Below are 23,847 nucleotides of genomic sequence, written 5' to 3' on the forward strand. Positions count from 1 at the left end.
TCAAGCCCACTGTCAGGAGTGTGGGGATCCTGGAAAACAGGGAATTTGCTGGTGTTGTAAACCTGCGGCAAAATTCACATAGTGATGTTTAGATCTCTCTCTCTGTCTTTTTGTTTGGGGTCTGTTTCAAACCCAGTCATTTTGCTGTGAAGGTTTTCAGCAAACCCCAGGCTAAGACCTTTGCTGAAGAGGGAGGCATCGTTGCTTAGTGACCAGACTGACTGATACCAGCCTGTGGTGGATGAGACCACACGCTCCCAATCTGATGGTCTGCTACACTGTTAGAAATACAACTAGACCACACAGGCAGTGTGGCCTTCAGTCCTTTTAGCTTTCTGTGCCTTCATTTTCCCATCTGTAAAATGGGGATGGTAAGCCTACATGTTGAGATTATTGTGGACATTAAATGAGTTGATGTCTGTAAAGCACTTAGTACTTAATATCAGTAAAGCCTGGCATAGAAAGCATCCTTGAGAGGTGTACCTATCATTGTCACCCAGTGTCAACATCATTCGTTAGGTGAATCGGAGACTTATGTCTTTGCCATCACTTTCTGATGACTTTTCCTCCTGTGTGTCCTTTCTTAGCTGTTCACCCGTCTACAGATGCTTTGAGATATACGTATGAAGATTTCAAAAAGGGGGACTCAGACGCTTACGTGACATACCTCATAACAACAGAAGGAAAGAGACGCTCTCAGGGCTTGTCTGAAGTCTTGAAATACGAAGTTGATGTTGGGAATGAGTCAACCACGCACGGCTATTACAACGGGAAGCTGGAACCCCTGGGCTCCTATCGGTAATGGCTCCTCCTTCTTGGTCTTTCAAGGCTGAGCCTCCTGCATGCAAAGCTTCACATGCCGGGGCACTGGACACATCTCAGCCACCTCCTTTCCCTCTTGTCATCCCACAGGGCTTGTGTGGCTGGCTTCACCAATATTATCTTTCGCTCTTCCAATGACGGACTCATAGACGGGGCCAAGAGCTACGTGTCCTTCGGTCGCTGTTCAGATGCTGTTTTCTTGCCCCAGGATCCAGGTAGAGGAAGAACCACAATGCTGTTAGCAACTGAGTGGGTTTTGGCTTCCAGCGTCCACCGAAGGCCGGGTGTCTGCACGCCTCCCTGTGGTCCCCAGGAGGGTTGAGAGCCTCATCTCTCCTCTCAGAGGTTGAGATGTCACTTGGCCAACAATGCCCAGCTCAGCTTTCTCTTCTGGGGTCCCAACACCCCTGCCCCCTGCTCTCCCTCCTCTGAGTGCCAGCTGTGCTTCCAATCTGCAAAGACTATTTAGTCCTTTTCTTCTCAGTGTAGTCATTTGGGTGCCCACGTGCCAGATGTGCAATGTGACTTTTGGTGCATAGAACCCTTGAATATTAGGATCAGAAGGAGCCACAGAAATAGTCTTGTCCAACCTTCCTTTTAGAAATGAGGCTGTTAAGGCCCAGAGAGAGGCAGTGACTTGCCCAGGGTTACACAGTGGCTTAGAGACAGGCCTATCATTCTGGTCTCAGACTCCTCGTCAAGTGCTCCTGTCTTTTACTACACAGAGTGAAGTGATGTAGGAGCTTCAGGACCCAAGAGGGTACATCCCTTACCTTCAGGCCAGAGGCAGTTGGCCAGCTGGTTTGTTAGTTTGGTTTCATACTCAGTAGTTGTTTGGCTGCAGGAAGGAATTCAGCAAAGTTCAGGGAGTCCCCACACCCTTCTCCAGTAAACACCTGGGTTTTATGTCACCTGAGCACAGTGCTGCTGCTCGTACGTGGGTGTTAGTCTCAGAGTCAGAGGCGGCAGGAACCATGTGGAACATCTCGTCTAGTTGGTTTCAAACAGTGGCTGTTCCACCAAACACGGCCGAGTCCCTTTTTTTTTTTTTTTGAGGAAGACTAGCCCTGAGCTAACATCTGCTGCCAGTCCTCCTCTTTTTGCTGAGGAAGACTGGCCCTGAGCTAACATCCGTGCCCATCTTCCTCTACTTTATATGTGGGACGCCTACCACAGCGTGGCGTGCCAAATGGTGCCATGTCCGCACCCAGGATCCGAACCAGCGAACCCTGGGCCACCGAGAGGTGGAACGTGCAAACTTAACCACTGCGCCACCGGGCCGGCCCACGGCTGAGTCCTGAGATGCCCCCACCCTACCTCACCTAAGCATTTCTGCCTGGTTTTCTATTTTATTTATTGGGCTGCTGTAGGCCGTTGCATTTGAAGAAAGAAGTCCGTGGGTGAGAACAACCTGAAAATCACTGATCTAGCCCACTTCCCTAAATTTGCAGTTCAGGAAGAGGCCTGGAGAGGAGGAGTGACTTCCTCAGACCATCCAGTTAGTGGCGGACTGGGAACAAGGAATCCACTCCCAAATGCCCCGACTGGTTTTAGGTCTAAAGTGATTTAACTGTCCTCTGCTACACACACACACACACACACACACACACACTCTCTCTCTCTCTCTCTCTCTCTCTGTCTCTGGTTCGAGGCTGTTCCAGTTGTTAGTGAACACCTCCTGAACTGCCTCCCATTTGGACTTTTCCCAGGTGTCATCTGTGGAGCGGTTTTTGGATGTATCTTCGGTGCCCTGGTTATTGTGGCCGTGGGAGGCTTCATCTTCTGGAGAAAGAAAAGGTGACTATTGCTTATGTTAATAATAAGACCCTACTTTTCAAGGGAGCTTTTTATGATGGAAAGTTTTAGACATTCACACGACTGGAAGGAATAGTGTAGTGAGCCCCCATGTTCCTATCATCCACAATCTTGGCTCTCAGAGCAGTCTTATTTCATCCCAGCCCCCAAGCTGCAGGATTTTAAAGTAGGTCCCAGCCCTGACATCAGGTCATGGGGAGACCCTGCAACGTAGGGTGCCTCTGTCAAAGGGTGCATTCTAGGTCACAAATCAGTTTCATAGTGGGACGAGGTTGTGTTTTAGAGTTAACTAAGTTTGAACACGTGCTCTGTCTCTGGCTGGCTGTCAGGGATCTTAGCCTTAATGTCTATGATAATCTATGATATGGGGATAATAAGAGTGCCTACTTGTGACGCTGAGGAGCATTAAATAAATGAGATGCTCTGACAGTGTCTTGTACCTCATATGCTATTATTATTTTATCTCTACAGCTACCCTTTTGGGTAGTTAAATAGTTAAAATAGCAACTGTTTTGAGCGCGTACTTTGTGCCTGGATTTGTGCTGTCCATGAATTCTCTCACTCCTGAGGCTCTGTGAGGTGGTGTTGTGAACCCCATTGCAAGGATGCTGCAGCCGAGTGTAGGAAGTGTGGAAAGAAGAATGAAACCAGTGTTGAGTAGTTTTGTGGGGGTGCTGTGATAACGGAGTATCTACTTTCTTTGCTCTTCTTTTCTGTATTTGTTTTCACCATAAGCATGTATTACTTTTATTTTAACAAGAAACAATAAAACAGTTTTTTTACTCCTCTCTTGCAAAAAAAAAAAAAAAAAAATCAGAATCTAATGCAAAAACCTGGAACACAGCACTGCCTGTCGACTCAGTAAGGCAGGTGACAGCAGGAGAACCGGGCGGAGTGCGTTAGGGACCCTGGGCTGGGATGAAAATGCCCTGGCTGGCAGCACCTGATGACAGCCCATGACTCCCAGCCGATGCACAGGCTTCACATGCCACACGGTTGGGCAAGAGGGTGTGCGTTGATTACAAAGCTCACACACAAATACACACACCCACCAATGGAATCATACTATACATATTATTTTCTAATCTGCTCTATTCTCTTAAGACATTGTGGAGGCTTCATTTCTTCTTCCTGTTAAGTGGCTACAGAGTATTGAACTGTCTGGATGTGATTTAACAGTTTCCTGGTTTTCAGTGTTTTTTTTTCTCATGGTTTCTTATTCTTGTGCCTAAATCTTTGGGTACATTCATGATTTATTCCCTTAGGGTAAATTCCAGGCGGGGCAGTTTTTTGGTCAGAGGGTACGCATTGTTCCAATTTTGTACTGCCAAACTGCCTTCCAGAAAGCTTTTTAAAAAACACCAATATGGAGTTTAGCCAGCTGTGCAGGAGGGCACCAGGTCCCCCACCACCTTGTCAACACTGGTTATATATACATATATATATATATTTCTTTTTGTGTGTGTGTGTGATGAAGATTGGCCCTGAGCTAACATCTGTTGCTAATCTTCCTCTTTTTTCTTGAGGAAGATTGTTGCTGAGCTAACATCTGTGCCCATCTTCCTCTATTTTGTATGTGGGACGCCGCCACAGCATGGCTTGACAAGTGTGCTAGGTCTGTGCCCAGGATCTGAACCTGCGAACCCTGGGCTGCTGAAATGGAGTGGGTGAACTTAACCACTATGCCACTGGGCCGGCCCCGTGCACTGGATATATTGTCTGGTTCATTCCATTAACTTGTCAGGAAGGCTATCTCAAAAGCAGAGTATGAAATAATGAGTCTCAGTTTACCATAGGATAAGGCTGCTGATATATCTATTTACCCAAGGAAATTCCTAAAAGTTGCTTGTCTAAGATTCTTCCATACTTTTAGATGCTATAAAAGAGAGTGACTTCACAGATTCATGATCAGAATTTGCTACTTAGACCATTAAGCTTAGTGTTAGTGAGAGGGACTGACTGTTGCATAGGAACTGATGCTCAGGGCAAAGGCATTTTGTAGGTACATGAGAGGGGGCAAGGCACAAAATTAAACTTTTTGTCTAATGGGTTTTTTTCCTTTCAAAACAGGAAAGATGCAAAGAACAATGAACTGTCCTTTTCTCAAATAAAGTAAGTCTCTTGAGTTATGAGCTTTATTTTAAGACGTTAATTCCCCAATCTGTTCACTGACTGTCGAGGGGATTTTTGATGGAACTTGCTGTCATTTTTCTTGATTGACCCGTTTGGCCATGATCTTCCAGAAGTCCTTGCTGCCTTTGTTATTCTGCAAGGAATCTGTGTTCATTAGTCTGCTGAAGCTAGCTTCCTGCCATGTTCTACTATGGCAAGTATCGTTTCACCAATAATTCTACCAATAAATATATATTTTGTGATTGAAAGAAATGGGTCATCAAGATCTCGGAGGAGAGGACTTGCTCAAAGTCACAAAGCCAATCAGTCATGTGATAGGGTCTAGAAGTCAGATGTCCTGATTCACATTTCAGTGTTTGTAAATAACATTATGCTGACCCCTCCCCCCAATCCCCCCAATTATACTATAGTTTTTGTTCTTTTGGGAAGTTGTTTACTATCATCTCCAGAGTCGTGGTTGACTCAGTTTTTCTAACGGTGTATTTTTTTTCTTTCCCTTTCTATGATGAAGACCTAGAAAGTAAGTAAGCTCTTTAATTTTTTTGCTAACTTGTATTTTTCTATTTTGAGTACTAACTTTGTTGAATGTCAAAAACCCTAATACGTCGTTTTGTTTTCTTAGATCCAAGTTAATCAAAGTGGAGAATTTTGAGGCCTACTTTAAGAAACAGCAAGCCGACTCCAACTGTGGATTTGCAGAGGAATACGAAGTATGGGGTTGTAAATAGTGTGTTTTTACTTGCTTTATAGTTCGTTTTCCTGAAAGTTGGAAAACTGCTGGTTTTTGTTTTATGGTGAAGCTTTGGGTAAGAGGAAGCCCTCTTGGAGGAGAGAGAAGCTCTTGCATGTTCCTGGGGATTCCACTGTCACCGGGTTGGCTCTGAGCACGAAAACGTATCTTCCTTCTAGCGGATTATGTCTAATCTCGTTGATACCTGAAGATTATCCAGAGAGACAGAGAAACTAGGACTTCAAGTTGAGGGCTATTAACTAGAATAATTAGGAGGCTGTATGAGCTGGAAAGAAACCAGATGGGGCATTTAGGGGGCTGAAGTTTGATGAGTGTGGGGTCACGGTTGACTCTTGAGGATTATGTGAAATCCTGCAGAAAGAGTTTCTACTTTTCAGTCCCCATATGCTCTCCCCCACAAACCAGCCCAGGAAATCCCCCCCACCCCCCCATGCACCCTCATCCTCCATGTGCTGCCCCTGTGGCAGCATCTCTGCCTTCATTGAAATCCTGCTCACCACTTGTGTTAGTTTCCTGTGCTGCCATAACAAATCACCACCAACTGGAAGCTTAAAACAGCAGAAGTGTATTCTCACAGTTCTGGAGGGCATCCTCTAAGTCCCCAGTCAAGGTGTCAGCAGGGCACTGCATCCTCTGGAGCATCTACAGGGAGAACTCTTCTTTGATTCTTGCAGATTCTGCTGGCTTCCAGCGTTCCTTGGCTTAGAGCTGTGTTACTCCCATCTTGGCCTCTGTTTTCTCCTCTTCCTCCTCCCTGTGTTTCTCCTCTGTGTGTCCCATGTAAGGACACCTGTTATTGGATTTAGGGCCCACCTGGATAACCCAGGATGATCTCATCTCAAGATTCTTGACTTAATCACATCTGCAGAGTCCCCTTTTTCCAAATAAGGTCACATTCGCAGGTTGCAGGAGTCAGGACGTGGACATGTCTTTTTGGGGCCACCGTTCAACCTGCTATGCAGTGTCACCTCCTCTGGGTCATTTTCTCTGATGTCATTAGGAGGACTTGAATTCTCTGTCCTCATGCCTGTTTCCCCTGTGATGTGTTGCTTGTCACTGATAATTCAGCGTTAATTTAATTCTTCCTTGTCGTAACGTTGGTTATTTCTGTCTACACCTCTCTCCCAGCTTGTAAGCTCTTTGAAGGCAAGGTTGTCCTTTTTCTTTTCATTTCTGTGTTAGTTTCCAAGAGCCACCATAACACACTACCGCAAACTGGTGGCTTAGAACAACAGAAAATTATCCTCTCGTGTTCTGGAGGCCAGAAATCCAAAATGAAGCTGTTTAGCAGGGCCTTGCTCCCTCCAAAGCCTCTGGTAGAGGATTGCTCCTTGCTTCATCCAGCTTCTGGAAGCTCTAGGCATTCTTGACTTATGGCAGGGTGACTCTAATGCCTGCCTCCATCTCCACATGGCTGTCTCCCCTTGCGTGTCTGGATCTCAGTGTCTCTTCTCCTCTTGTAAAGACATCAGTCATATTGGATTAAGGGCCCACCCTACTCCTCTATGACCTCATCTTATCTCATTACATCTGCAAAGACCCGTAGTTCCAAATAAGGTCGCATTCACAGGTACCGGGGGCTAGAACGTATCTTTTTGGGGAACACAATTTAACCCATAATATCCCTGTATTCCCACTTTATTCTGTCATACTCTATGCTCAGTAGGAATACTATCTGAACACTAAATAAACGAACAACTCATTTGTTTTGTTTTCAGGATCTGAAGATTGTTGGAATTAATCTACCCAAATATGCAGCTGAACTGGCTGAGAATAGAGGAAAGAATCGCTATAATAATGTTCTGCCCTGTAAGTTGGTTGATCCACATTATCTCCCCTTTTTTCTGTCATTGGCCATCACAGCTCTAACAGTAGAGGGAGGGGCATCAATGGTACTAACGAGCCACTTCCACAACCATTCGTTAGTCACCTCCCATGTGCTAAGCACTGGTTTAGGCATATTCCGTTGTATTCAGTCCTCACGACAATCTTATGAAATAGGTAGTAGAGTATTCTTTTTGTGGATGAGGAAAATGAGGCACAGAGTGGGCAGGTGATTTGTCCAAAGTCACACAGATAGTTGTGGCAGCATCAGGCTTTGGACCAGGTCTATCAGTGTCATTCAGAAAAAATATCAGAGTCTGTGCTCTTAACCCCTCTATCTCGCAGCCCCTTTATTTCAGTCAGTATAGCTCTGGAGTGAAAGGGAGCAGGAGGAGGACAGGCAGGGAGTACTGCTTCTGCTTGTCCAGACACGTCTCTGGTTGGCTGAGTGCGTTCCACAGCTAAATGTGAAGTGTATTTGGATTCCTTCCTGTTGTTGAGAATTAACAATGTCTGCAGCCCAACACACAGGGATAACAACAAATTGAATTTAAAGTGAGAGTTATTTACTACATTGTCCATTGAAATGGAATGTAAATCCTTCTCAGAAAGTTCTTTGTGGCCTCTCTTTTGAGTGGGAATTAGGCCTCAGAAAGACGTGTCAGCAAATCGCAGTTTTGTTCTGATTTAGCTGAAATTTGTTGGCTTTGCTCATAATTTTTGTACCAGGACATCTGGAGACGTTGCCTTTTTTATTTGAAGTTGTGTTTTTCTTTGCTGGCCTAAAACATTAACTTCTGCTTAGATGCAGGATTTTCTAGTTCCTGTCTTCTTTTTCCTCATTTTCCCCTGTTGTACTGACAGCGGGCATTGACCCATGTTTGAGAGAAATGCTTGTGAAACTGAGCTGGTGAGACGTGCCCCAACACTGCCCGTCTAGGGGTCGCTCGGGACTGTTGGCCTGTTCTCGTGAAGGTCTGTGGGGACTTTCAGATCCAGAGTTCTGGTCTTGTTTTTTTTTTTTAAAGATTTTATTCTTTTCCTTTTTCTCCCCAAAGCCCCTTGGTATGTAGTTGTATATTCTTCGTTGTGGGTCCTTCTAGCTGTGGCCTGTGGGACGCTGCCTCAGCGTGGTTTGATGAGCAGTGCCATGTCCGCGCCCAGGATTCGAACTAACGAAACACTGGGCTGCCTGCAGTGGAGTGCGCGAACTTAACCACTCGGCCACGGGGCCAGCCCCTCTGGTCTTGGTTTTATTGCGGAGATTTTAGGCTGAAATTCACTTTGGTAACTGGGTTTAGAAATGTTCTAGTATTTCATTCGGGGGAGGGTGAGCGAGTGTCCTGTCAAAGACAGGGAAACATGGGTGGTGCTGCTTATAGCTCAGCCTGACACTTGAAATTTTAAGGATATCATTTCATTTCTTGAGTTGGACAGGTTTGTGCGTGTGTTTTTGAGGATGACAATATTTAGAAAACAAGAGGATTTTATGTTTTGGATCCTTCCACTCATAGTAGTCTTATACATTCAGTTTATTCTTGAAGTTGATACTGTCGTTTTATAACAACTTTTTTATGAGAATAGAGAAAGTGTGAAAAGGGTGGAAAAGTTTACCTGGGTGTCTACCCACTAGGGCAATTTTATTTATTCCTAGTGGAAAGGGCACTAGATTTGAATTCCACCATTTACCAGATGTTGCTTGGAGAAATCACTTGATCTTTCTGACCCTCAGTTTCCTCACCTGTAAAATGGGCATAAAAGCTTGTAGGGTTTTGAGGAGTGGATAAAATTGCTTAGGACATTCCCTGGCTCATGGCACACCCCCTAGGACGTTAATGGTAGTAGGTTTGTTTCATCTGAGAAGGTGGTCTGGCGTGGTTAAGAGTTTGGGCTCTGGTGCTGGGCTGCTGGGGTTGGAACCTTGGCTTTGCCATTTACTAGCTCTCCCCAGGTAATCATGTAACTTGTGTGCCACAGTCACATATGGTGACTGTGAGGATTAAATGAGGTCAGATATGTAAAATGCCCAGCTCTCAAGGTGTGACAGAAGCCCCATGGTGCCATTTTCTACTTCTTTTGTGTCTCTTGTATGTAACTCTCCTAAAACATTTACTTTTAATAAGGACCCTTTTCTCTTAATGTTGTAGATGACATTTCCCGTGTCAAGCTTTCAATCCAGACCCATTCAACTGATGATTACATCAATGCCAACTACATGCCTGTAAGTGGGGAGATTCTCATAGCACTGGTTTTTTAGGATGAAATCTTCAGAGCTCCTCTTTCTGTGTCTTTGAGATTGAATACATGTTGCTTTCCTTTTTTAGGGCTACCATTCCAAGAGAGATTTTATTGCCACACAAGGACCTTTACCCAACACCTTGAAAGACTTTTGGCGTATGGTTTGGGAGAAAAACATATATGCCATTGTTATGTTGACCAAATGTGTTGAACAGGGAAGGGTAAGTACCTTTTTAAAAAAAATTAATTCATTCACTTTTATTGTGGTGGAAGGGTAAGGATATTCAAAACCATTTGTCTTTTTAAAAATAACACTCCTCCAAACATTAGTACCTCTATTCTTAGAAACTTGTTTTCTGTCTTTGTCTTCTCTGAGAGAAAAGTTTAAAAAAACCCCTATTTTATTGTTACCTTCCTTTGCGGACAAATATCAATGTTCATTATTCATTAAGTCACTGCTGCTGGAGTTAGTAAATAGCAGGAGTTGGGTTAGTGCAGTGAAAAAGCTCCTGGGCCTGGAGCAGGAAGATGCTGCTCACAGGACAGCTCCGTCCTTCATCAGCTCTGTTGATGGTGCACGCCCATCCTGTCTCTAAGCAACCAGCTTCTTCATCTTTGAGATGAGGGATTGGACCAACTCGGTGATTTTCAAACTTAGTGTTTAGCACTGGGACCCTTTCTTTACACAAAATCTCAAACTTATCCGCAGATAAGTTTCAGCAGTTTCTGCCCCACTGTGATGGCCTGGAATCCCACGGCCACTTCCATCAAAGATACGATTTCTTCTGGTGATAAAATCCCATGTTTCCGTAAATGGATCAAAGAGAATTGGTGGCATGCCAAAATGAGAAAATCTGCATATGAGGAATGGGACGCAATGTTGCTCTGTGAATTTTTTCATGTAGGTTCATTACTTGAGGAATTAGGATAGGAGTCCAGTCTCTAAACCAGCGGTCCTCAAACTTTAATGTGCATCAGGACCACCTGGAAGGTGGTTCTGCCTCCAGAGTTTCTAATTCAGCAGGTCTGTCTTGGGACCCGGAATTGTATTTCTGACAATTCCTAGGTGCTGCTGTTTTGGCTGCTCCAGTGTGCTCACTTTGAGTAGCCCTGTCCTAGGGGATAGTGGGAGCCCGTCAGGCAGCATTTCTCTTAATGTTCTTTATATCACTTTAATTTAGCACATATTTGTCAAGCCCCAAGTGTGTATATGGTGGAACCAGGGCCTGGGGCCGGAGGAGGGAAAGGTAACAAAGAGCAGTAAGAGATGGCCCCATCTTCACATTACTTGTGATACAGAAGGTTGGGTTCTGCAGCCACTCCTTTGCATCAGGAGAACAGGCTTTCATGCAAACAAAAGAACGCTGTTTATGAACCCAGATAAACCTTATGGTGCTGTTGAGCCCAGGCCTCGCACATGGAACATTCTCATAAATATCTGTTAGACAAGTGAAAATGATGTAGTTAAATTAATGGAGAATGAGAAGGTGAATTTAGACGGGCCCTTGTTCATCTTAAGTCAGGAGAGAAGTGGATGTTAAGGACTCTGGGTGGAAGGGGAAGGGAGCCAGTGTATTTTCTGCACCAGATACTCCATATGTGTTATTTCTTTCCTATAACAACCCTGTAAGGTGTTATTATTCTATAGTTGGCGAAACTGAGGCTCAGAGAGTTCAAGAACTCTCCCCTATCTTCCTATCTTCTTCCCCACAAGATAGCAACGAAAATCCAGCTGGGCATCCTTAGAGACCAAGCTGGGCATCAACTCCATGGCAGTGATGGAGTTGGAGTCCCAGTTCCATGATGTTTCTTGGAGCAGGGGTCCAGAAACCAGGATCTTTAAACAAATACAGATCCCTGGCCAGAGTCTGAATCTCTGGAGGCGGGACCCAGGCATCTGTTTTTAAAGCAAAACAGACCTCCCGGGTGAGTCAGGTAATCGATCAGGTTGGAAATCACCTGCAGTGGGGCACTCCTCAGGAAGGTGTGTGCGTGTGTGCGCGTGCACGTTTTAAGTCATTTGCCAAATGGGGGTTCAGATATTCTTGGGAGCAGCTGTTTCCTGATTTTTGTCTCTGTTCACATCTCCTCACCGACTTTCTAAAAATCAAAGACCCCAAAATGGTTTCATTTGCTCCTCTTTGTTGGTGTCTGTATTTGTATTGCAACTCATGTGTCTCTAAAAGAACTGTGGAAAATTCTCATTTCTTCTAGCTGCTGGGGGTTGTGGGTCAATCAGAGAAGTTTAGTTCGGTGAACAGTTGTGGATTGGCTACTGTTGAGGCCGAAGGAAGCTGGGTGGGCACTGTGTCCCCTGTGAAGGAACAGCCACTCTAAATCAATTTTCATGCAGAAATGTGGGCTCAGTTTGGGCTAGAAATTCTGACTTTTCAAGAGAATCCAGAAATCTGGATTTGTGTGAGAAAACTCCCTATTTTAAAAGAGTTCGCAATAATTGTAAATGGTAAACATATAAATTGTAAATTAAAACAATTCTAAGAGTCAAAACAGAAGCCAACTAAGGGACTGTTCAGTTTTCAATATCTGGTCTCTCTTGTGAGGCTGTAGTGATGGCAGATGGCGTGATCTGAGTCTTTATGTAAGAATCCCATTTTATTCTAGACCAAATGTGAGGAGTACTGGCCCTCCAAGCAGGCTCAGGACTATGGGGACATAACTGTGGCAATGACGTCAGAAAGCGTTCTCCCGGAATGGACCATCAGAGACTTCACAGTGAAAAATGTAAGTAAGATGTCGAAATGGATAGGTCTCTCATAAAATTACTATAAATTAACTTTGGGGTGAGTCTTTTTAGATTGATGTTAGCCCATTTTTTTAATGCATCAGAAAAATATTTTTGCTCTCTTCTTTGCTGAATACAACAATCCGTATCTACATACCCTAAGGCATATCTCCTCTAAGCTGCGTCTACTCTAAGGCAACCCTTTAGAAGCTTTATGTATTAAGGAGAATTTCATAAGTTGTTCTTGAATAAAATGAATCTTAAGAGCGTGGCTCAGCATCAGTAACTCATTTCCTTTCACTTCCAGGTGACTGACTTATAGGATTTTTGTTACCAACAAAGACCCTTTTGGATTATTTGGTTGGAAATATGGCGTCAGGAGTGGAAAATTGCTGTCGGGAGCAGTTTAGGATAACAGTTATGTCAATAGGGTTCCAGGGCTCATACACATGGCCTCCCTTCCCCGTAAAGTTATGAAAACAAATCCAATTAAGTTGTGTAGGCGTTCTAGGAAGTCAGTGTCCTTTTTCTTTTTTTAAGGCTGTTTAAAAATAGAAGCAATATCGTGAAGCAACATTGCTATCTTTTGATGGGTGTGTAAATTGGCATAACCCTTTGCAGTTTATATCGAGGGCATAAAAATGTCCATTCCTCTTTGATCTGGTGGTTCCAAGTTTGAGAATCTGTCCTAAAGCGGCAATCTGAAATATCGGAGAAGGTCTATCATTCAGTAAGGTGAATCTCAGCATTATTTATAATGGAGGGAAAATTTGGAAACCATGCAAATACCTAGCTTTCAGAGAATGGATAACTAAACTGTCGATTATCTAGTCACTGTATCATTATTCAGCTATTAGAAATGATGATTATGTAGACCGCATAATTACCATGAGAAGTTAGGGTGTAATTAAGTGAAACATACAAGGAGACAAAATTTTATGCATATTATGAAAAGTACATAAAAGAAAAGCCTGGAAGTGGGTTCAGAGGAGTTGAATCTTATGGGGGGGGTTGGTAGGTTAGGTTCTAGTTTTTGAGAATTATCCTTGATTTTATAAATCATGGATAGAGTACAGTATATTAAGTATTAACTCTTTACTAATTGCTGTGTCTCTAAGGCTCTGACCTCAGTTAATATTTCAGTTCCTCTCCTGGAGATGCTGTCAAAACTATTATCATGAACTGAATTGGCTGCATAAATAATGCAATTCATAATAGTTGAGAATCCCTTACAAAGTCATGCTTATTTCTGTAGATTTCACCCATTTTAAATGGACTGGTTGCTTTCACTGCTTGGCGTTTACCCTTGTGGAGGGGAATTGAGGGTGGAATTGTCCACATCATTTAAAAAAATTACTGTTACTACTATTATTATTTTTTATTAACTAAACTCCAGACTTTATTCAATTTCATGTTTTTCCACTAAAGCCCTTTCTTGTTCCAGGATACACTCTAAGATACTACATGGCGTTTAGTAAAATATTACTTTTTAGTTACACAAAATACAAGAATATATTTTCCTTTTTATTTATTTGTTTATTTTTATTTTTTTGAGGAAGATTAGCCCTGAGCTAACTGCTACCAATCCTCCTCTTTTTGCTGAGGAAGACTGGCCCTGAGCTAACATCCGTGCCCATCTTCCTCTACTTTATATATGGGACGCCTACCACAGCATGGCTTTACCAAGCAGTGCCATGTTCACACCCGGGATGCGAGCTGGCCAACCCTAGGCCACCAAAGCGGAATATGCACACTTAACCACTGTGCCACCTGGCTGGCCCCTGTACTTTCCTTTTTAAAAGTGGGAACATAACAGATAGAGCTAAAAGTTTCCTTTGACTGTCCCCCCTAATCTGGACCCCTTGGCGCTTTTGCTGAGATAATGCTGAAAAGACTGACTTCCCCCCCGACCCCTGTCATATCTCTCGTGGCTGGTTACTTTCTTTGGATGACTACTTTTGGTTAAATTTCTGAATGTTAATGTTTGTGATGATGAGACCCTCTCCTCTCACTCTCCCCTCACTCTTCCTTTTTTTCCTACTGTTTTTCACGTTTTGAATAATGTGAATGGGCTGCTTTTATAATGTAGACACATTTTTAAAAAATAAATAAGCGTCAACAGGTAGCTGTCATAAAGGAGATGGAAATGCCTGCAGTCCGGATGGAGGCACACGTGGGAGGTCAGTGCCCCAGTGTGGGCTTGATGAGTACAGTTGAATCAGGGACAGGAATGCTCCAGCCTGGGCAGAGTTCTGGTAATTAGAGGCACATGCTTCGGTCTGTGATGGGAAACCAGTCTGTGTAATAACTCACTCTGTTATGACAAGGTCCACTTGCTGTTGTCTGGCTGATGTTGAAATGGGTGGTTTCTTTGGGGGGGTCCTTTCTCAGTTCTAAATATTTACTTGGTGCTTGCGAGTTGCCTCTCACTTATTAGATTCTCTGGAAGATTGGAACTATGAAGACTGATTATCATAATTGTATGTGTGTGATTCACGTTTGGTGTTTTGGTCGGTGACGTTCCCGGGTGGGCTCAGGGATGGGGTTTATGAAGCTCTAAGGAGGTGAAGGTGTAAGAATGTGAGTAGGTTATTGACAGGCAGCTTGGCGGGTGGGGAAGAGATCTGAACTCAGAATCAGAGGATGAGGGACTTCAGCTACGTCTGAACTGAGTGTTGGGGAAGTCACTTCACTTGTTGGAACCTTTGCTGCCTCGTCTTTAGAGGGCCTAACAAACCCTCCCTCTTGGGCATATGATGAGGATTTGATGAGCACGTTAAGGTGTGTGTAAACACTTTCTCAGCTGTTGTACTAACGTGAAATTCTCATTTTTAGTAGTAAGCACTCCCGTGTAGCTGCCTTTCAGCTGCCCCGTGCAGTTCAGCATTCAAGGACTGCTTGATTTCACTTGCCTTTCTGATGTTGTTAGGGAGCCTTTCTCTCTGGATCTGACTTCTTTTTTTGGCTTTTAGATCCAGACAAGTGAGAGTCACCCCCTGCGACAGTTCCATTTCACCTCTTGGCCGGACCACGGCGTTCCTGACACCACTGACCTGCTCATCAACTTTCGGTACCTTGTTCGTGACTACATGAAGCAGAGTCCTCCCGAATCGCCGGTTCTGGTGCATTGCAGGTATGCAGATGGCGCTCTGTGTGTCACAGATTTCAAACATAATTACAGATATGGGCACTTTTGGAAAGCAAACAGAGGAGGAAATACAAAAGGAATTTACGAATTCAGGACAGGTCTGGATAAGGGACTTATTCCCTAGGTCCTGAGACTTTAGAACAGGGGTTGGCAAACTATAGGCCATGGGCCAGGTCTGGTTGGCTGCTTGAATTTTTTTAAACCATAATGTATTTTAATTTATTTCTTATTTGTAATATTTTCTTGTAAAATATTTCAACCTTACAAAAATATAGAGAATAATAATAATTTAATAAAGCGTGACGTGAAGCCATATCTGTTCCTTTTGTTCATATTACATTACAGATGTAATTGAATTCTCTGCTTACTCGTCTCCTATCCTATTCTCCTTCCTACATAGGTAAACGTGGTCCTGAAGTTGATCTTATCATTCCCTTGTGTGCTTTTATATTTTATTACATACATGCGTATCTCTATGGATTTATGTAGCTTTAAACTTTTGCCAGACTTTATGATCGATACATTATTCTGCAACCTGCTTTCTAATTCAGCGTTTGGTTTGGTGTTTAACAATGTTGAAACACATAGCTCCAGCCCATTTTATTTATGTATTTAAAAGTATTTTTTTGACATACAAAAAGCTGTACATAATTAATGTATTCACCTTGATGAGTTTGGAGATAAATATCCACCCATGAAACCATCACCATGATCTCTTTAGCTGCCTATTTTTATAAATAAAGTTTTATTGGAACACAGCCATGCTCATTTGTTTACATAGTGTCCATGGTTACTTTCATGCTACAATGGCAGAAAGTGACCATTTGGTCTGCAAAGTTGAAGATATTTACTATCTGGCTCTGTACAGAAAATGTTTGCCTCTCCCTCTTCTAGAACAGAAAGAAATTAGCTTTAATGCTAAAGGAATTAATTTAGGACAGAAGAAAGGAGGGGCTTTGTCGCTCTATGGGGAATAAGTTGATGAAACCTGCCATTCTAGGTTATGGTGGCAACTTGGGTTGGACTGCAATTCAGGAAGCTCCAGGAAGGTGTTTTATTTGTGGCATTTGACTCAAAAGTACTTTAGGACTTGGCCCTCAATTCCAAGCTAGTGTAGTCGGACTTACTGAGGTTTCATTAGAGCAAATGTCTAATGATCCTGGGCATTCCCCTCAAAGCCTGACAGTGGAGGAGAGCAAGATATATGTACAACTGGGGAAATCTGAGAGTTTACAGGAGAGGTAACCCACAGTGATGTGCTCATTTTCCTGTCTTTCAGTGCCGGGGTTGGAAGGACGGGCACTTTCATTGCCATTGATCGTCTTATCTATCAGATAGAGAATGAGAACACTGTGGATGTGTACGGGATTGTGTATGACCTTCGAATGCACAGGCCTTTAATGGTGCAAACAGAGGTGAGGCCAAGATCTGTGTTGGGCAGTCCGCCGTCCCATCCGTTTTTAAAAGGTTGCATCGTGTCACACACTTGAATTAAAATATTTCACCTTTCCAAATCTTCCTGGCTCTCAGCTGTGAGGTAACACTGGATTTCTTTAAGATCCTAAACTGACTTGAGTTGAATTACCTGATATAGTGCCTCAGTGGCGCTGATATGAGCAATGGAGCTACAAACCGAGATGGTATCAGGATCTCTACCTCTCAGCCATGACTCATCAAATAATCTTAGGAAATCTCTGAACTTTGGCTCCCAGGTTTTAAACTCATAGAACTGGTATTTTCACTCTTTGTTTCTAAGAAAGTCTGACCATCTTTAACATACACTAATGAAAGGGACTTATCAAATAGTAACGATATGAAACAGCATCATGCTGCTTTAAGCATTAAGGCAGCCATGTGCCCTCACCCAGCCTTGTGAATGTTAAAAATGTCCATTAGCATAGCTAAGAGAAGATGGCTGGCCGATTGAGAAAACGAAGCTTGATGTCTGTGGTGCCATTTGTGTAAGACTGCTGGATTTGGCTTTCCCTGAAATGTTGCTGATAAACATTGTTTTTGAGGCGTGTTGAGAAACAGCCTTCCTCAGCGCTGTAGGCTGAATGCTCCTGGGCCAGGATGAGAGCAGAATATTAATTTTGCATCAGACTGTCGCCCTGTACCAATTTAGAACTCTATGAATATGCGCTGTGTTTTTGAGTCTAGCAGGGAATGTTCTGGAGGCCTGGGTACATTGTGTGCTGTGGGGTGAGCGGTGGTGGCTGTGGTGGAAAGAGTGGAATTCACCTCTTGTGTTGGTCAGAAGAGAGATTTTCTTTTTTCTGCTGTGATGATATAGAGTAGTAGTTCTCAATCTTTTATCTCTTGAGAAACACAGAAATCTTATACCTGCAACAAATTCTTTTCTTGTCCCTTTTAAAAAATGTTGAAACTAATAAAACTTGTTCATATTAAAAAACTTAACAGTATAGGATCATATAGAATATATTTTTCTCTTTTACTTTTTCTTCTCCAATCCCACTTCATAGAGGTAGCCAACGTTTACAGTTTGTGTATATCTTTGTCTTCCTTATGTACATCTGTAGAAAAACACATGTACACACACACAGTATTTTTTAAAAATTGGATCCTATTTTATATATAATGCTGCCCTGTAATTTTTTTTCTCTTACAGCATCATGGATATCTTTCTGTGTCAGCATATACGTCTTCTTCCTCTTTTGTTTTTCTTTTTTTGAGGAAGATTAGCCCTGAGCTAACATCTGCTGCCAATCTTCCTCTTTTTGCTGAGGAAGATAGGCACTGGGCTGACATCCGTGCCCATCTTCCTCTACTTTTTTTTTTTTTTTTAAGATTTTATTTTATTTTTTTTCCTTTTTCTCCCCAAAGCCCCCCCCCCAGTACACAGTTGTATATTCTTCGTTGTGGGTCCTTCTAGTTGTGGCATGTGGGACGCTGCCTCAGCGTGGCTTGATGAGCAGTGCCATGTCCACGCCCAGGATTCGAACCAACGAAACACTGGGCCGCCTGCAGCGGAGCGCGCGAACTTAACCACTCGGCCACGGGGCCAGCCCCCATCTTCCTCTACTTTTTATGTGGGACGCCCGCCACAGCATGGCTTGCCAAGCGGTGTGTAGGTCTGCCCCTGGGATCCAAACCAGCGAACCCCAGGCTGCCGAAGCAGAACATGCAAACTTAACCACTGCACCACCGGGCCGGGCCCTCTTCTTCCTCTTTCTAATGGCTACCTGCACAGTCTGATAGGCTTGCCTGAAGGGTGGTCTCTGCCTAGCTCTACCCCGATCATCCCCCTTAGCCCATCCTCTCTGTTGAGAACCACAATTTACTCCTTATTCCGCACATCCTCACTAGCCAAAACTTTCTGTTGTTTGAATGTACCTGTGGTTTATTTCCTCTACATTCTCTCTTTGCTCCTCCCCAAGATTCTGATGTTTCTCCTTGGGGAGGGGAGGTGTGGGGAGTCTCCCATGTGGTTGAGAATCACTGATGATGAGAATCTTGTTCTCTGTGGTTTGAGATTTCACCAGAATCTTGTACCTCTTGACACGTCTTAACTTGAAGTGTTCACTGGTGGGTGGGGTCGGGGGGTTGGTTATCTGTTTGAAAATAACCTTGGGTGCTACTCTCTGGAACCTGTGCTCATTTGCTCTCTCCCTTTTCTTTTCTAACAGGACCAGTATGTTTTCCTCAATCAGTGTGTTTTGGACATTATCAGATCCCAGAGGGACTCAAAAGTAGATCTCATCTACCAGAACACAAACGCAATGACAATCTATGAAAACATTGCCCCAGTGAGCACGTTTGGGAAGACAAATGGTTACATCGCCTAATTCCAAAGGAAAACCTTTCTGGAGTTAACCAGAACATCACACCCACAGCAAAGGAAAATGCCCCGATGTTGACATGTTTTTATATGTCTAATAACTTAATTCTTTGTTCTGTTTTGTTAGAACTAACTTGAGGGCGTGAAGCTGCACACGTAAAACATGACCGATGAGAAGTTGGGGCTGTCGGGGGCTGTGGATGGGTGGTGAGCACATCAACTGTATTCCTGATTACCAATGGGATGAGTTCACTTTTTGTTTTTTCTTAAGAATTACAGAACACCAGGAAAAGTGAGCTGTGATTTTCTTTTTTTTTCAAAATAGATTCTTTTTTTAAAAAAAGACTATTTTATATGATTCACATGCTAAAGCCAGGATTGTGTTGGGTTGAATATATTTTAAGTATCAGAGGTCTATTTTTACCTACTGTATCTTGGGATCTAGCTGATGGAAAGTACATAATTGTGGATGATGATCATGTAGGGAGGGGTACGTGGTGCCTCTTCTGCTTGGGTTTTCTATTTGAACATGTGCCTTTTCTGAATTATGCTTCCACAGGCAAAACTCAGTAGATATCTATATTTTTGTATTGAATCTCATAATTGGAATATACAAAATATTTAAACAGTAGCTTAGTATCAGAGGTTCAGCCTTCTCAGTAACATTCCTGTTGATCAGAGGAGGCCCTTGCCCCACTTCCCACACCCCCATTTTGTGCTTTATTCTCTTTCCTTTCCCTCCCAGTTTTCCCCAAAGACACCTCTGTTGGCTACATTTTCAGCCCCTTGGTTGAGTGAGCGTGGGAACTAAATATCACCCTGAGAATCTCTGGGGGGGGCGAAGCAGAGGGACCCTATAGTGATGTAATGTCCATTTCTTCTCCCTGCGTTGTTTTTTTTCTCAATTCTGTATTTGTTAAGAAGGATTATTTAAAGGTGCAATATGTGACTTAGTGATTCATGAGGCTCTAGGTTTTTAGTAACGTTTTACTCAGGTTGGCAATTTATGTGTCTGTGTGTCAGTGTATATGTGTGTGTGTTTTTAAAAGTGTGGCGATCTGTGAACACTTCAGTGTGAAAACAGTGTCAAATCAATTCCTCCTTCCTCGAAGTCCACTGGCTTTAGTTTGTATCTGCAGTGACACATATTGGTATCTACTGTATAAATATATACTAAACTCTTAAAACAGTCATTCCTTTGAATTGAGGTGTACAAAGTTTGAATTTGTATCAAAGGTGTAATTATTATTTTTAAAACCTCTTTTCACTATACTGCTGCTGTAATTACTTTGATTTTTTTAATGTAGATTAATTTTTTTTTTTTTTGCTTCAGGTGTGTATCCACCAAGAATTTCAGAATTTATGTGGATTTATTTTATTGGTACATAATCTGTCAACTTCTCAAGGCATTAACATGAAAGGATTTGTTTCTTTTTATTTTATATTGTGGCTCAGGTTATATTTTGAAGAAGTTTGAGTTTTCCTCCAATAGGAATGAAGTATACAAGGTTTTATGAAGGAATTACGAAGTCCCTGGAGTCCTGTGGCTGTTTTCCACAGTAATAAATCCTGCTGTAAACTTAGGACACTGTGTCCTATTGAAAATGAGAGCGGGGTCTTCTCTGAGGGTCCCGGTCACTGTTGACCTGTGGGAGCCCCTCTCCTGACCCTGCCGTGCTCCTCAGCTCGCCGGCACTTTGCTAACTGACTGGACGTGGTCGTGGGTGTTTAGGGTTATGAAGGGTGAACCACAACGTACTGAAAGCCCTTGATTTGGTTCAGAGGGTTCATGCTATACGTCTTGTCTCCCTTTCCCTTTGAGGTACTTAAAGGATTAAAAGGAGAGGTGGTGAAAGTGGTGTCACGTTTTGGGAGAACCTTACTTTCCAAATGGAAATTGCACTTTTTGCTGAAGCCTTTGCTCTCTTTGGTAGTGTGAGGCCCTTAAAGGAGTGGGTTGGCCAGGCCATGTTGGGCCCTCTTGACTCAACTTCGGAGGGGCCTTTGGCTCTGTAGGTCTGAATCAGGGAGGCCATGCCGTCCTGGGGTGTTGAGTGAAGCTGGGTTTGGGCAGATTGCTTCCAAACCTTCACGCTAGTCTGCCCTTCAATGCATGCAGATCTTGGAGAGTTCCCTAACTTCATTTGGAGGCCCTGTTCAGGCAGCAGTTCTGTGGGCCACACCCTTCCCCACTCACAAACCACTGTGATGGATGCCTAGGTGTCAAATCCCCGTAGATGCTCTGCCCTGTCCTGCCACATTGGCTGCCATGGAGAAGTCGGAGGGAAGAACTCGGCTCTAAAAATTCCTTTAAAAGATTAAAACAACAATAATTATAAACATATTGTATAAAAACACACAAAAACAGAAACCCTCCTCTCCTCCATTTGGTACAAGCTTGGGAAACGGGCAGCAGCCCCACGAGCCACTCTTGGACGTCATTCCCACTCCCGGGAGGAAGGCTTGTGGTGGAGAGGTCTGGATTCCAAATGGGCAGGTCACAGGAAGGTCATGATACTTCTCTGCATCCTGAAGAGGGCTGGGGACAGGGCCAGTGGGGGTGGTGAGGGTATTTATAGCACAGTGATTGAAAAGGGAAGATTGATGCGTAAATATAAAGGACACATGGGCTGGGGGTTGGTCATAGAAAAGAGAAGGTGTTTTTGAGCTCCTTTTCCAAACCCTCCAGGAACAATAAAGTAGAATGTGAGGAGTCCAGTGGAATTGAGGGGATGGTGTGATCGCCATTGCTTAATATTTGACAGTTGCTTACAGGAAAGCAGTCAGATTAGTTGAAAAGACTAAAGATTGGTGGTTAGTTAGTTTGAGGGATATGGCCCGCTGATTTCTTCTCTCAAGAGCAAGGACCTTTTGCCTCCAAAGTCAAATCTAGTGACGATTGGCACCAGAAGGAAATGACATTTGGGGTCTGTTCACTGTGGCCATGTAGTGACCTCCAGCTAGACTGTGGCATCGTTGACTCCACTGGATTTGGACTCCATCAAGTCAGAGGCTCCTGGGGGATGGGGGCCAGCCATGCAGCTGACTCACGTTCGCTTTTCATCTGGGATGGAAAAGCCTGGTTTTCTGTTGAAATGCTTGATTGCGCTTATTGAGCTAACACGTCTTGGTGACTGATGCTGATTTGCCTCGAAAGTTCTGAGTTTTCAGACTGTGTAGCAGCCGAGTGTTCCACATACTGTAGCTGTTCCCCCTGGGGGCACATACGGATAGGACGTGTTGATGTGGACTCTAAAACTGTAATTTTCTTGTAACTATTTTGGAATGATGCATATTTCTAATGTTTGTTATACTTGTACAGAGTATTGCTGTCGGTTGCTTTTTTTGGTTTGTTTTTTAAGGAAAAAATGGCCTGAAAAAATTTTTTAAAAGGACTTACAAATACCAAATACAAAAAATGTCAACACATTGTGCTTTGGTTTGTTTCCTTTCTTTCCGTCTTTACTTTGTGTCCACACCATTTCATCTACCAAGCAGCTTACCCGCCTGCATTCAACTGGGGCATCCTTAACAAAAACAGGTTTTCTTTGGGGATTTTCCACATTGAATTAGTTTATCAGGGCTGCCATAACAAAGTACCACCGACTTGGGGCTTAACCAATAGACATTTGTTTTCTCACAGTTCTGGAGGCTGGAAGCCCAAGATGAAGGTGTCAGCAGGGTTGGTTTCCTCTGAGGCCTCTCCTTGGCTTGTCTTCCCTCTGTCATCTCATGGTCTTCCCTCTGAGTGTCAGTGTCCTAATCTCCTCTTCTTATAAGGACACCAGTCATGGGATTACAGCCCACCCTAATGACCTTATTTTACCTTGATTATCTCTTTAAAAACCCTGTCTCCAACTATATCCACATTCTGAGGTACTAGCGGTTAGGACTTTAACTTGAATTTTGGGGGGACATAAGTGAGCCCCAAACACGCATCCAGGGTGATTAAGTGAAAAGGAGACTTGGAAGAAGTGGGTGTGCATCCAAGATGGGGCTGTGTGTGCTCTCAGAGGGTCAGATGTGTGGGTCTGCAGACGGATAGACACCCACTTGGTGGTGGCACACATGCCTTAGGCAAGTCCCCAGGAGTTTTAGAGGGTTTTCTTGTAATGGATTTGGGGAATCCCATTACGCCTTGATGCACACTCTAAGCAGACTAGGATGATTTTGTTTTGAGATCTCTCTTGTTCCTCTTGCCTGAGACAAATTAATTAGTCCCTTCAACAGAGATGGATTGAGTGCCTACTGTGCACCAGCCACCATACCTCAGCGCCTACCATGCACCAGCCACTGTACCTCAGTGCCTACTGTGCAGCAGGCGCTATACCTCAGTGGTTGAGGATTCAAAGGTGAGCAAAATGGGCAAAACTCTCTGCCCTTATGGAGCTCACGATATGGAGCCAGACAAACAACATGGGTGAATAAAATCTTTATTATGTTTGTGAAAATATGGAGAAAAATAGCATTTCACACCCTGATGCCCCAACTCGTCATTTTCACAGGACAGGCAGTGTGGTTACACCGTGTCAGGAGGAAGCTCTCTGCAATGTTCTCCATACAATCCCTGCTCT

The 23,847-nt window shown here is 43.5% G+C and overlaps 2 protein-coding genes across 3 annotated transcripts in view; both read left to right on the forward strand.

The window, feature by feature from the left end:
* LOC111771846 (receptor-type tyrosine-protein phosphatase eta-like) overlaps positions 1–4,852 on the forward strand; it is a 146,192-nt gene extending 141,340 nt beyond the window's left edge. For both annotated transcript variants that reach the window (XM_070229501.1, XM_023634723.2), the window contains exons 13-16: positions 588–798; positions 913–1,037; positions 2,532–2,619; positions 4,708–4,852. In XM_070229501.1, coding sequence (XP_070085602.1) covers positions 588–798; positions 913–1,037; positions 2,532–2,619; positions 4,708–4,753 — 470 coding nt within the window. In that variant the 3' untranslated portion in view covers positions 4,754–4,852. The remainder of the gene's footprint in view (positions 1–587; positions 799–912; positions 1,038–2,531; positions 2,620–4,707) is intronic.
* Positions 4,853–5,348: 496 nt separating this feature from the next.
* Positions 5,349–22,702, forward strand: PTPRJ (protein tyrosine phosphatase receptor type J). Its single transcript, XM_070229502.1, has 8 exons — positions 5,349–5,480; positions 7,240–7,330; positions 9,493–9,566; positions 9,670–9,804; positions 12,206–12,325; positions 15,299–15,459; positions 16,754–16,889; positions 19,122–22,702. Exons 3-8 carry the CDS (start codon positions 9,561–9,563, stop codon positions 19,278–19,280), a joined length of 717 nt encoding a protein of 238 aa, XP_070085603.1. The 5' UTR covers positions 5,349–5,480; positions 7,240–7,330; positions 9,493–9,560; the 3' UTR covers positions 19,281–22,702.
* The last annotated feature ends 1,145 nt before the right edge of the window (positions 22,703–23,847 follow it).

Source organism: Equus caballus, chromosome 12 (genome assembly GCF_041296265.1).
Source record: "Equus caballus isolate H_3958 breed thoroughbred chromosome 12, TB-T2T, whole genome shotgun sequence".
Lineage (NCBI taxonomy): Eukaryota > Metazoa > Chordata > Mammalia > Perissodactyla > Equidae > Equus > Equus caballus.